We start from the raw sequence: 14,281 nt of genomic DNA on the forward strand, positions 1-14,281 counted from the left end.
GTTAGGGGGTGGATTCCAGTCAAGGTACATGTGGGAGTCTGTCTACCTCCCCTCCTCTCACTTTAGATTGATAGATAGATAGATAGATAGATATCTAACAGACAGATAAATGGGCATAGGAGACCCTGGCCAGGTAGCTCAGTTGGTTAGAGCATCATCCCAAGATGCCAAGGTTGCAGGTTTGCTCCCTGGTCAGAGCTCATACCCAATGACAGCATGAATAAGTGGAACAACAAATCAATATTTCCCTCTTTCTCTCTTTCACTTCCTCTCTCTCTAAAAGTCAATTTAAAAAATTGGCAGAGGACCTAAATAGACATTTCTCCAAAAAGGACATACAGATGTCAACAGACATATGAAAAGAAGCTCAAGATCAGTAATCGTCCGAGAAATGCAAATTCAAACCACCATGAAATACCACCTCACACCTGTCAGAAGGGCTACTATCAATAAATCAAGAAACAAGTGTTGAGGAGGATGTGGAGAAAAGGGAACCCTCGTGCACTGTCGGTGAGAATGCAGATTGGTATATCCACTATGGAACGCAGTATGGAGGCTGCTCAAAAAATGAAAAATAGAGCCCTGGCTTAGTAGTTGGTTAGAGAATCATCCTGATATGCCAAGGTTGCAGGTTCAATCCCTAGTCAGAGCACATACAAGAATCAACCAATGAATGCATAAATAAGTGGAACAACAAACTGATATTATATATATATTATTATTATATATATATTATGTATATATCTTTTATTATTATATATTATATATATATTATATATATATCTTTCTCTCCCCTTTCCTCTCTCTCTAAAATTAATCAATAAACTACAAATATATATATTTTTAAAGTTAAAATAGACCTACCTTATGACCCAGCAATTCTACTTCTGGGCATATATATGAAGAAATCTAAAACACTAATTGAAAAAGATATCTGCACCCCTATGTTCTTTGCAGCATTATTTAAAATAGCCAAGATATGGAAGCAGTCTAAGTGTCCATCAGCAGACAAGTGGATAAGGAAGAGGTGGTATATATATACCACCAATTATATATAAATGGTATACGACAGTCATAAAAAAGAATGAAATCTTGCCATTTGCAACAACATGGATGGACTCAGAGAGCATTATATTAAGCGAAAAAAGCTTGTCAGAGAAAGACAAATATCATAAGATTTCACTGACATGTAGAATCTAAAAAACAAAGTAAATGAACAACAACAAAAAAACCAGAAACAAGCTCATAGATACAGAGAACAGACTGATGGTGACCACATGGGATGGTGGTTGGGCAGCTGGGTGAAAAAGGGAAAAGGACTAAGTGATAAAAATATTCACGAGGATGTCAAGCACAGCATAGAGAATACAGTCAGTAACTTTGTAATAACCACGGTATCAGACGGGTACTAGACTTCTAAGCGGATGACTTCATAATTATACTATGTATAACCACTATGCTGGACAGCTGAAGTGATACACTATTGCATGCCAACTGTAATTTAAAAAGTAAAAATTAAGAACCCATTTGACCTCATTTGCCTTGCTTTTTGCTTTTCCTTCTCCCCCTCTACCTTTTACCCTCTGTGACACATCATCTATCTTTCCTAAGACCTGAAACCTTCGTGTTTCCTCTGACCTTCCCTGCCCTGGCCACCTGCTAGGAGGTTGTCACCTGTCCCACTAGCACCTTCCTCCTCCCAGGGTTTCCCTGCAGGACAGGCTCTCAGGAACTGCAGACCAGCTGTCACCAGGGCCTTTGAGCTGGATCTCCTGCTTCTGGTGTCTCGCCAGCCAACCCCGCCCCTGCACTCTGGTTCCTGAATCATCTAAACACCCTGATCCTAGCTTGCCCCTCCCACATGACAGAACCGTTAGAGCAGGGGTAGTCAACCTTTTTATACCTACCGCCCACTTTTGTATCTCTGTTAGTAGTAAAATTTTCTAATCGCCCACCAGTTCCACAGTAATGGTGATTTATAAAGTAGGGAAGTAACTTTACTGTATACAATTTATAAAGCAGAGTTACAGCAAGTTAAAGCATATAATAATAATTACTTACCAAGTACTTTATGTTGGATTTTTGCTGTTTGGCAGAATAAATCTTTAGAAAACAACTTACTATAGTTAAATCTATCTTTTTATTTATACTTTGGTTGCTCAGCTACCGCCCACCATGAAAGCTGGAACGCCCACTAATGGGCGGTAGGGACCAGGTTGACTACCACTGGGTTAGAGGGTCCCACTGCCCACACAATAAAGCCCACAGGCACAGCCCCGCATGAGGTTAGAGGTGGCACACTTCCTGTATAAAGAGCCGCAGAGTAAATGTAGGCTCTGCAGACCCTTGTAGCCCAAAGCATCACAGACAAGGGGCAAATGAATGTGACCATGTCCCAGTGAAGCTCTCCTATGGACACTGAAATCTGAATTTCATTTCATTTACATATGACACAAAAATCCCTTTGACTTTTTTTTTTATCATTAGGAAACAAAAAAGCCATTCTTCATCCATGAGCTGTGTGACAACAGGCAGATGTGGGCTGTTGTTTGCCAACCTAGCCTGGCTTACAGAACCTGCCTGACAAAAGACAGCGGCAGTACTGTGACGTCACCTCCCTTTAAACCTCCCGTGTGAGGCCAGCGTCCACAGAGGCTCCCCTGCACTCCACGGCGGCCTGACCCTGCATTCTGCCCCCTAAGTTTAAACCTGGGGAGTTCCTTGGGCCAAGCCTATTGCCCAACCATCCAAATATGACTTTGGGGTAGAATTAAGGCTGGGAACCCACCCTGCCCCTCCAGGACAAGAAGCCAGTGCAGGACACTCAGGAGGCACCCCATGTCACCAAGCCCCTTACTCCCAGGATGACCAGGGCTTCCCTCACCTGAACAGCTAGGAGCAGGTGGCTGACAGGAGCAGAGTGGGCAGGAGGGGAAGACAGGAGCCGGGTAGACCATGAACTCCTTGTAAGAGGAATCAGAGCTGGAAAGTCTCTCAATTCCTAGAGCCTAGAGGGTAATAGGCTGGCAGGGAGCTTTTTACAACTCATTGGATGCACTGAGTCTGGTTTCCCTACAAGTGTAAGTTAGGGAGGACAGGGACAATGACAGGAAGGGCTGGGAATGTACCTTCTTGTAGTCGGCCATCGGCGGCAGCGGCTCCGCCGGCAAAGATGGTTTTGACATAAATTCCAATGGGGCCGTAAATGCTGTCCTTTCCCCCGACGATGCTGAAGCCCAGGCCCTGGGGAAGAAGAGGAGATATCAGACTGAAGAGTGGTCCCTGGGCTTCTCTGCATTGGGCTACATTTCCTGAGGGCCTGCCTTAGCCCTGAACAAAGACCCCAGGGAGGAGCAGGTGGCTCTGGTCTCACAGGTCCCGAGACATAACAAGAATGGGAAGAGCTGTGACTTGGAGGCCAGACAGGACTGTGTGGCATCTGGAGTGTGTCTGCACGAGTCTGCTGTTCCCTCACACAGAGGGACCCTGGACGGAGACCCTCCCCTCCGCTGGCCGTTCCAAGTGGATCACTTCCTGTCTGACCTCACTTAACCTTCTTGTGAAATGATGCTCACAGCACCTAACTCATTGGTTGTGTTCTAGAGGGGAAACAAGCATTGTGATTTCTAACCAGAAAGTGGGGCTGCTTGGCTACAACTCAGGACCGGAGACAGTCACTCCCTTTGATCAGAGGAACAATAACAGCCTTTCTCAGCTGTCTTCTCTCACCTCTCCCTGAGCTCCCAGGACAGAGACGGAAGAAGGGGGAGGGGGGGGGGAGAGGAGTCTAGACGTGTGGGTCCCTCCCACTTTTCCACAGATGTGCGTTCATATGTATATTTATATCTGGAGCCAGAATCTCCACTGCCTGTCTTTATCTTCCCTTTGACACAGCAGCTCCTCAGAATCTGGTGTCACTCCAGAAGTTTCCGCTGGCAGCGGTCCTTGCTTACCTTGGCCTGGCCTTTCATCAGCACGATGTTGGAGATGACAGAAGCCTGGAGGCCCCCTGAGGGCTGCGCGAGCTGAGCTGTGCTCAGGGACCTCGTGGGTCTGGACGCGCCCTGCAGGGATGGACCAAGTAGGGAGTGATGAGTCCACAAGACAAGAGCACCTCACTGGGCGGGAGAGGCCCAGCCAAGGAGAGGACCCGAATCCCCTCTACCCTAAGCGCCTGCGCACAATGCCTTCCACTGCTGAGTGGGCGTGGCTGAGTGGGCGTGGCCAGGGTCTGGCCCAGAGGGGCTGTTTGTGGTGGTCCCAGAAGCCGGCTTCCCTGAGCCCGATCTGCCTGCAGCCCAGCAGCCGGGGCTCAGTCAGGACTGCCTAGGCAGCAGGCCCGGGTACGGTCACCGACCACCCTGACCCAGGACGAGTCCTATCACCAAAGGCCCCAGCGAGGTTTGGAAGCCGGCTTCTAGGAAAGCCTCAACAAAATGCAAGGCACGCTAACTGAGGCCCTTCTTGGTGCTAGGCAGGCAGTGGTGGGCAGGGGCAGCAACCTGAAGAACTGAAAACTCAGAAGGTAAATCCGGGGAGGCAGGCAGGTGGTGACAGCTCACAGGGGGCGGCATGCTGCACACACACCCTGCTGCAGGAAGCAGCCTCAGCGAGGGATAACGTGGCACAGTGGTTAGCGCTGGGACTCGGAGCCCCACGGACTGTTGCTTCTCAGGCTCTGCCAACTATCTGACCTGGTTGCGGGGAGAGGGGGTGGGAAGCTACACTCCTGCCTCAGTGTCCTTGCCTGTAAAATCATCTGTACTTGGGAAGCCATCTTTTTCAAACACTGGGACACCATTGCTTCCCATTTGCGATCTTAGAACACGATTACTCAAGGAAGGGAGAGAAGACGGAAATAAAATTTTCAAACATCTGCTGTGTGTTGCGCAGGGAGAGTCAAACACACCTTGACCAGGAGCCCGCCCTGGGGCTCGCAGTGTGCCATGGAGAGAGCACAGAAGTGATGGCAGCGACGAGGTGTGAGACCCGTAAGCCCTGGTGATGGGCATTGGGAGGGTCAGGAGTCCCTTCCGCAGAGGGTGTGTTAGGAAAGCTTCTGAAGGATGGGGTGGGGTTTCCAGAAAGAAGGGAGAGAGGGCAAGGTGACGCCACCAGAGGGCGCTGTGTGGCCATGAGTGGCAGCATGAGGCCCTTGTGTGAGTTGTGCATGGGTTGGGGCTTGGGAAACAAATATATATACAGGCAGGCTGGAGTGACATGTATGGGGGACACTGCGCTTCCTCTATGCTAAGACCCCATCTGCATGCTGATGCCTCATAGTGGGACGGGCATGGACTGGGGAGCCACCCAGGACTTGGTTCAAATTCCAGCCCCCTAGGTCTTTTTTTCCTTCTTCTTTTTTTTTAAGCGAGAAGGAGAAGGAAAAAGAAGACAGAGGACAGATAAGAAGGGAGAAAGATGAGAAGCATCAACTCATGGTTGCAGCACCTTCATTGTTCATTGATTGCTTTCTCATATGTGCCTTGACCAGGGGGCTCCAGCTGAGCCAGTAACCCCTTGCTTAAGCCAGCGACCATAGGGTTCAAACCATTGACCTTGGGCTTCAAGCCAATGACCTCTGGGCTCAAGCCAGCCATGCAGTCATATCTATGATCCTACGCTCAAGCCTGCAAACCATCACTCAAGCTGGTGAGCCCGCACTCAAGCTAGTGATCTCGGGGTTACGAACCTGGGTCCTCAGTGTCCCAGGTCAATACTTTATCCACTGTGCCACCGCCTGGTCAGGCTGGGCCCTTAGGTCTTAAGATATACTAAAATGAAGCTAATATTAATGCTTTTGTAAGCTTGTTTTAAGAATGAGAGGCAGTATGTGTAAAGCAAGTCATAGGTCACAGAGATGAAAAACCAGGTGGTGGAGGCCAGAAGATCCACCATCAAGTGTCCGCTGTCTCTGACAATCCACGTGAACTTGTCCAGTCCCCATTCCCCTCGTCTGCCTCTTGGGTTACTGTGCAGGTGACATACGGGATCCTCATACAGCCTAGTGCGGGGTCTGCACACGTGGAATGCTCTCTGCAAGGTTGCTGCTAATGCACAGAAGCAGCAGCAGTTGCAAGTCTCTGGCACAGGGGGGCGCTCGGTAGGTCACAGTCCTGATGTGGTCCTTTGCCTAGAGGTGGCCATGCTCACTAGGCGGGTCCCTGTCCCCTGCAGTTCTGTGGACATGAAACTACCCGAAACCCTCTCCAGCCCCCTCTAAGTTGGGACCCCTACTGTCGCCTCACCCCAGCTTTCCCTGCCGGGCAGTCCAGCTGCTGAGACAAGGACTTCCTGTTGCTGCAGAGGGAATATGGCGGCCTGTCCGTGGAAGCAGCGGTCTTCCTGGTCACTGGAAAATCTATCTCTGCTGTGCAGTAGGGATTAACACCTAGACCAGGAGAGGGAGAAAGGAGAAAATATTTGTGCTCTCTAAAAGCAAGAGAACAGGTCCTGGCCAGTTGGCTCAGCGGTAGAGCATCGGCCTGGCGTGCGGGGGACCCGGGTTCGATTCCCGGCCAGGGCACACAGGAGAAGCGCCCATTTGCTTCTCCACCCCCTCCTCCTTCCTCTCTGTCTCTCTCTTCCCCTCCCGCAGCCAAGGCTCTATTGGAGCAAAGATGGCCCGGGCGCTGGGGATGGCTCCTTGGCTTCTGCCCCAGGCGCTAGAGTGGCTCTGGTCGCAACAGAGCGACGCCGCGGAGGGGCAGAGCATCGCCCCCTGGTGGGCAGAGCGTCGCCCCATGGTGGGCGTGCGGGGTGGATCCTGGTCGGGCGCATGCGGGAGTCTGTCTGACTGTCTCTCCCTGTTTCCAGCTTCAGAAAAATACAAAAAAAAAAAAAAAGAGAACAGCAGCCGCCAGAGTGCCGGCCCTCGGGAGCCAGAGTGAGCGTGGACCACTGGGCAGCCGGTGCTGGGCGCAGGGTGGAGACGGAGACGCGGCGGGCAGCCCGCTGCTCTCTGACGCGCCTCCCACAGCGCAGGTGCACACAGGACTCTCGTTTGCATTTCCCCTCAGCTCACCTCAGCAGGAGTGGATGGGCACCTCCTACTGACAAGCAGCGTGCCGGGCTCAGGAAGACACAAGGCTGCGGCCACTCCAGTCCCTGATGTCAGGGCGTGTTCAGTGCCCAAGAAAGAGGGTCAGGAGGGGAACGCAGAGGCTCAGGACAGGCAGAACCAGGGGACCAGGCAGGAACCTAGCAGCCTCCCCTGCAACAACCAGCCTCCCAAGAGGACCCGAGGACTCCTGCATACACAGACATGCATGCACAGGCACAGGCACGCACACACCCCTAACCCAGGTGACAAAGAGCCAACACCTGATTCTGTGGCAGCTAAGACAATGCAAGCTAGCCGCTTCCTCTGCTGGGAACCCTAGACCTCCTTCCATTCAACCAGGGACTCCGCCCACCCAGCTGCAAACCTGCGGAGGTTACAGGCCACAGTCCTTGCTGACCGGAGCAGCGCCCCTGGTGAGACACTGTACGCTGCTCACACGACCTGAACTTTTCTAGTAGCCCCATTAAAAAGTCAAAAACATTCTATTTGGTCCGATAGACCTAAATGACCATCATTTTGACATGTAAATAACAGATAAAACTACTGTGTTCTGTCCTTCCTGAGCTGGCGCAGTCTCTGGACCCAGGCGCCCACGGCCCCCCTCCCCCATCCTCACGTGCACGAGCCACACACGTCAAGGGCTCAGAGTGTGGCCAGTGGACACTGTGCTGGACAGCACAGCTCCGGGGACCCAGAGGCAGCAGGGTTTCCCAGTGCCCCAGATCCAGTGAGGGACGAGGCTTTTATGGAAAACCCCCCAAGAGAAAGCTGTGAGATGGGGAGTCGTCCACAGGGAAGGTGGTGGGAGCGGGGCTTCTACTCGGGATGAAACAGCTCAGGCTTGTGTGTGGGCTGCAGAAAGGAAGCCACAGGCCAGGGTGGGTGCAGGAAAGAGAAGAGGAACAAACAGGCATCCCTGAGGGTGTGAGGCCCTGGGGGGACGGGGGATGGACAAAGAAAAGGTCTTCCTCTATCTGAGCCAGTCCTGCTGTTCCTGAAAACTACTCATGTGCTCCAGCCGCAAGGAAATAGAGTGGGCACCGCTGGTTTACAGTGGTGAGCACGCGGAACACTGAGTCGAGCCTTAGCTTGCTATTCATTATTGTATTATTATCCATACAAACAACTGTAAACCTACTTCTGCCTCACCCTGTATATTGAAATTATCATCTGGCAGTGGAGGGGGGGTGTTTAAAACAAACCACTGAAACATGTAGCATTGAGTTCACTGAAAATGTGGTTATAAAATCCAATGCAAGAGCCAAAACAACAAGTGAAGGGGAAACTATATATTGAGGTGATTTAATAATAAAAATTGTCAGTTTATAATTTAAGATCAAGTTGAATTAGGAAATCGAAAAATACAGGTAAATGAAAAATGGAACCAGAGGTAAATAATACCATCTTTCTTCACAAGGTGGACAATTTGGAAAACAGTCTCAAGTATTAATTCATTAATTAAATGTAATGGATTAATTAACTTAAAGGAAACCAGAAGTGGGGATAAAAATTAAATAAACCTTTCAAATCACTGCAAAAATTAAACACACAGCAAGAAGCTTAAAACAAATGAAAAGTGACCAGAAATCAGAAAGTATAAAATAAATCATAGTAAAAGCAAGTATTATTTATAATATTAATGTAAACAGCTCATACTTCTGTCTTACAAAGACTGCCTAATTTGCTTTCAAGATATGACTGCATATCCTTTGCAAGAGATAAAATAACAAAAAGGATGAAATAAAAAGATGGCCAGAATCGATTATCATAAGTGATGCTGGAATCAGCTACGTGCTTAGGAAAAAACTCTATCTAGATTCTTGCTTTGTATCAAACACATGAAATAAGTAACAGATATAGAGTAAGTTTGAGGAAAAAATCATTTAAAAAGCAAAGAAATTGTAGCCAAATATTAAATAGTTCTCTGGATGTGGAAGAAACTTTACCAATAGAAGGAAAAAGATAGCAATAGATTTGATTAGTATATGAAGACGAAAATGTCTTCAAGTAAAGAAATTTAAAAGAAAACCAACAATCTGAGGAAAGTATGTTCAACAAATATGAAGCCAGATATTACTTCAACCAGGAGGCTTTTTTGTAAATTCATGTAACACAATGACCATCCCAGTAGAAACACGGGTGTACCACACACGGAGACGGAACAGGGGCAGCAGGCCTGCCTCAGCTGGGCGGGGAGGAGCTCTTCTCCACCAGGGTACCCGCACGTGGACCAGGCAGGGCATCTCAGACAGGACTTGGAGAAGACAAAGGAAGGGGCTCCTACAAAGGGGTGAACAGGGTCTGGGAAAGTAACGAGGCTTATTGGGGCATCCAAGAATTGGCAAGAGCTGGAGGCGGTTCCCATCCGAGACCAGGGGAGAAAGGGTGTCCCTTCCACAGCATTGCAAGGCTGCAGAGGGGTGGGGGGAATCACCCAGGAGCTCCGTCTTTCACCCTCCAACCTCCTGACCCTCTCTCCCTGCCTGACTGAACTCAATCAGAAACTGGAGGACCGCGGGACCCAGATGACACCATCTGAAAGTCAGTACTCAGGGTGCAAGCCAGGCTGGCTTCATGGCCATGGAGTTGCAAAGTCACAGAGCCCTACACTTAGAAGGTCCAATGCTCTGCTTTTGCCATTTTAAAATTTGTAATAATTTTGAAACAGGGGTCACACATTTTCATTCTACATTGATCCCGCAAACTCTGTAGCTGGTACCAAGTGCAAAACAAGGCAGAGAACAGCAGACCGTGGGTGTGGGGACAACAGAAAACAGAAACTTGCAGAGCAAAAATTTTTTTTCTTTTAAGTGAGAGGAGGGGAGATAGCTAGACAGACTCCTGCATGCACCCTGACCAGGATCCACCCAGCAACTCCTGTCTGAGGCCAATACTCTGTCCATTTGGGGCCATGCTCACAACTAAGCTATTTTTAGAGCCTGAGACAGAGGCTCCACAGAGCCATCCTCAGCACCTGGGGCCAAGGTGCTTGAATCAATCAAGCCATGGCTGTGGGAGGAGAGGAAGACAGAGAAAAGGGGGAAGGGAAGGAGGAGAGGTTTCCTGTGTGCCCTGACCAGTAATTGAATCCAGGACTTCTATACACGGGTTCAATGCTCTAGCACTGAACCAACTGGCCAGGGCCACAAACATTTTATAAAATTCTAATCTAGAATGGGCTATGCCTAAGGATACAGATATTCATATATAAATACATTGAGTATTAGCTACTGACATTTCATAGCACAGATCACAATCTAAGGTATATTTACTTAGCTTCTGAAACCCCTTGACTAGAAAATTGTGCTAAAGGAAAAGAAAAGTAAAAATCTATGATAGGCCCTGGCCGGTTGGCTCAGCGGTAGAGCGTCGGCCTGGCGTGCAGGGGACCCAGGTTCAATTCCCGGCCAGGGCACATGGGAGAGGCGCCCATTTGCTTCTCCACCCCCCCTCCTTCCTCTCTGTCTCTCTCTTCCTCTCCCGCAGCCAAGGCTCCATTGGAGCAAGATGGCCCGGGCACTGGGGATGGCTCCTTGGCCTCTGCCCCAGGCGCTAGAGTGGCTCTGGTCGCGGCAGAGTGACGCCCCGGAGGGGCAGAGCATCGCCCCCTGGTGGGCAGAGCGTCACCCCTGGTAGGCGTGCCGGGTGGATCCCGGTCGGGCGCATGCGGGAGTCTGTCTGACTGTCTCTCCCCGTTTCTAGCTGCAGAAAAATACAAAAAAAAAAAAAAAAAAAATCTATGATAAAGAAAAGCAACTAAGGGTCCAAAAATAGGAAATGATTAATTTAATGGTAGTACATCCCACAACAGAATAATGTGGGCAGGGAGAATCTAAGGGCCTCATCCTCAGTCGCACAAATAAATCCCTTCCGGAGGCAGGATCTAAAACCAAGTGCCTAGGCTCCCAAAGGTGAGCTGGGTACCACGCACCAGTCCACTGCCTTGTGTATCTCCCCTAAGAAAACCATCCCAGGCTGAACAAAACCTTACATACAACGTCAGCAACGTTGACGATGCTAGTGGAAAGCTGAGAATGTCTAATAATAGGGAGTTAGGTAATTAGATCATGTACATTTATATAATAAAATACTGGGTATCCATGAAGAATGGCGTCTACAAAAACATGTCCAATAACATGAGGTGCGCATAGAATCATAGGAAGAAACTTATTGAAAATCTTAACATAGATTGTCTCTAACACTAGCATGTGGTGTGGTTTTCATTTCTTCATGCTTTTCCTCACTCTTCACATTTTCCTGACTTTGTACTTTCCCTGCAACAACCAAGAACCATGGCATCTTCCAGCCTCACCTCCCAACCTGCCACAGATGAGGGACAGAGGCCCTGAGAGAGAGTGACCTTGCTGAGATCCAGGAGGTACTGTATGTGTTCTATCCTCTGTTGCATCTTCTCAATGCGGGGAGTCCAGACGGACATGCTGACTAGATTCCGGGCCACTGGGTGCCCTAAAGCAGGGGTCTCAAACTCAACTCAGCATGTGGGCCGCAGAGCAAGATCACAGCCGTTCGGCGGGCTGCACTAGGTCTACAAAAGGCAACTGTTACGCAACACTTTTCTCACTGCAGTTGAAAACAAAAAAAAATCAGTACAACAAGCACAATCGTACATGCAGTTTACTCAGTGTCACAAAACGACCAGAAACTGTAGTTCGCATCACAACTGCTGTTAACTAAGCTAATCTCTAGCTAGGATGCTAGAAAAATGAAAAATACAAGTAGGCCCCTAGGCTTACTTAATTTTATCCAAAATATTTTGAACTTCGTGGATTAGTCTGCGGGCCGCACAAAATTGTTCGGCGGGCCGCAAGTTTGAGACCCCTGCCCTAAAGAGACAGCAGAAGCTCGCTAGCTGGAGTAAGACTCACGCGCAGTGACTGCTGCTCACAGACCACAACCGTGGTTTGGCAGGCTGGACTAGCAGAGACCCGCCCTCCCCCAAATGTCCCACATCACTGACATTCCTCATGGATCCTGAGGGCAGTATGACAGAGACACTTACTGGTTGAATTGCTGCGTGTCCTTTGGTGACAGGCTTTGGGGAGCAGGAAGTTACTACTTTGTGCTTCTAGTTTCCCAGACTTTTCTCGAGAGGAAGTCGTAGAAGCTTCCTGCAAAAACAGTTTCCATCTTTTATTCACCAGGTTAGTTAGAATCGAAAAAATGTGCTTAGAAAACCGGGATTTCAACACTGACCTTGGAAGTACTTGTTGCATTGTCTCCTCCACTAAAGTATAGGCTCCGTGGGGGCAGGGAATTAGCAGTACTGTCATCTATTAATTCATAGACATATTAACTCATTTCATAAAGAATGCCGAAGGAAGACACACTGCTGTCGTAAATGGTGCTCTAACACAGGAAGTGTTGAATGACTTTGTCAGCGTTAGGTCAGGTTCTTTCTTGGGCACTGGGTGGGGTTACAACTGTGAACAAGGACCCTGATCTTGGAGCAGTGCCATTTTAGTAAAATGTAAACAAGAAAACAAAAGCGAGAGATAGTTACAGAAAAGGGTGTTACGAGTGACATCAGTGGGGAGCGGAGGCAGTGTGTATGTTTTAGAGAAGATGACCAAGGTTCTGGCACCTACTAGGAACTCCAAGCTCCAAGGTCTGGCACCTACTAAGAACTTAGAAACCTTTGCTGAATGAATGTTACGTAGACTTCTTTATATTGAACCATCCATCCATTCTTAAGAGTATTAGTGTTTCATCATTTCGGCTGTTTACTTTGCATGAGGATTTAAATTAAGACTCTAAAAGTCTATATTTTGAAGTGAAGTCTGGTCATTGTTCTGTTATTCTTTTTCTGCCATTCCATGTGGGTCAGGTTTTCTTTGCTTCCTTTATATGCGAATAGTTTGGAAGTGCTCCACTGTGCAGTCTGTCAGTCAAACGGCAGGCAGGGGCTCATTTCTCTATGGGGTCAATAACAGCACAGAACACACGACTCTTCTTCAGGTAAGGTGAGCATGAGACAACTTTTACTCCCTTGCCTCTCCTCCCGCTGGGACTTCATGGCCAGAGTGTAACAGTTTGATAATGAAGATGATGGTATTAATTATCTTACTTCTCTTCTCAGAACTGTTTTCATATTGTTTTTCTCTTTCATAATTTGATTAGCCACAATGACCTTGACTTAATTCTTGAGTTATGTTGGTTTCATTACTCACTCCCATAACCCTTTGAGTGAGTGAATGAGTGGTGTGTGTGTGTGTGTGTGTGTGTGTGTGTGTGTTCTCCTCCAGTAAAGCTATGCAGATGGAAAGCTCTCTGAATATTTGCATGTCTGAATGTTTGAAATGGTATTGTTGCTGTTTTTGTGGTCATCACCCTTCAATGACTTGCTGAGTATAGAGTTTTTGAGTGTTGGTTATTCAATCTGGAAACTATAGTTGGCTCCAATGCTACCTGAGATTTAGTGTTCCGGGGTGAGGTCTGTGAGGGGCACCTGATACCCTTCTCTGACTTACATGCCTGCCTTTATTCAACCAGCCTGGCCAGTGCCGGGTTAATCTCAAGTGCCCAGTGTGTGTGGACTTCCAGCACCTGGCGCACTTCCCAGAGTGGAAGGAGGATCTACTGTTGCCTCCCCTGCATACCCACTGCCCTGCCCTCTGCTCCAGCCCCTGTGAGGGGGATGGCATTGGGGAGGGTGCTGCTGGCATCTGTCCCACTCATGTCCCCCACGGGGCCAGCGCAGGCCAACGCGCCCTCCCTCAATCCGATCTCACCTGCACAAGGGCATGCAGAGTGCTCAGGGGCTCCAGAATGAAACTGGCCCCCTTCCACGGCTTCCTGCTCTGCATACCTTTCTCCCTGTTAGTACATACATTTTTTGAATTGTCATAGAAATTTCTAAGAGGTGAAATATTTCCAGAATATGAAATATATCCTGGAGCCATTTACAGCCAGAAGTCCCCTCAGGGTATTTGTTCTTTTTAAACTGTGTCCGGTTCTGACACAAGGGGGTCCTGCAGGAAAACCACAGGACAGTTCCCTCTCCCTCTGCGCCCTGCCTTCCCTGCTGAGAATCAGAGACCGCCTCCTCCCAGGTACCACCACTCTCCTTTTCCGTGGCAGATGGTGCCACATTCACCTAAACCACCTTCTCCCACCACGGCAGCCAGGGAATCTTTAAAAGGAGAGGGAGTGGGGATTGTGTGGAAGGTGGCTGAGTACAGGTGAATTCTTGAGACTCTA

General features: G+C 48.8%; 1 protein-coding gene across 1 annotated transcript in view; it reads right to left on the reverse strand.

Moving 5' to 3' along the window:
• The window catches only part of IL16 (interleukin 16), a 94,662-nt gene that overhangs the window by 29,755 nt on the left and 50,626 nt on the right, over positions 1 to 14,281 (reverse strand). The window contains exons 3-6 of the mRNA XM_066355651.1: positions 12,084 to 12,192; positions 6,249 to 6,391; positions 3,954 to 4,064; positions 3,129 to 3,243 (exon numbers count right to left, since the gene is read on the reverse strand). Of these exons, the coding sequence (XP_066211748.1) occupies positions 3,129 to 3,243; positions 3,954 to 4,064; positions 6,249 to 6,391; positions 12,084 to 12,192 (478 nt within the window). The remainder of the gene's footprint in view (positions 1 to 3,128; positions 3,244 to 3,953; positions 4,065 to 6,248; positions 6,392 to 12,083; positions 12,193 to 14,281) is intronic.

This window comes from Saccopteryx leptura, chromosome 13 (genome assembly GCF_036850995.1).
Source record: "Saccopteryx leptura isolate mSacLep1 chromosome 13, mSacLep1_pri_phased_curated, whole genome shotgun sequence".
Classification (NCBI taxonomy): Eukaryota; Metazoa; Chordata; class Mammalia; order Chiroptera; family Emballonuridae; genus Saccopteryx; species Saccopteryx leptura.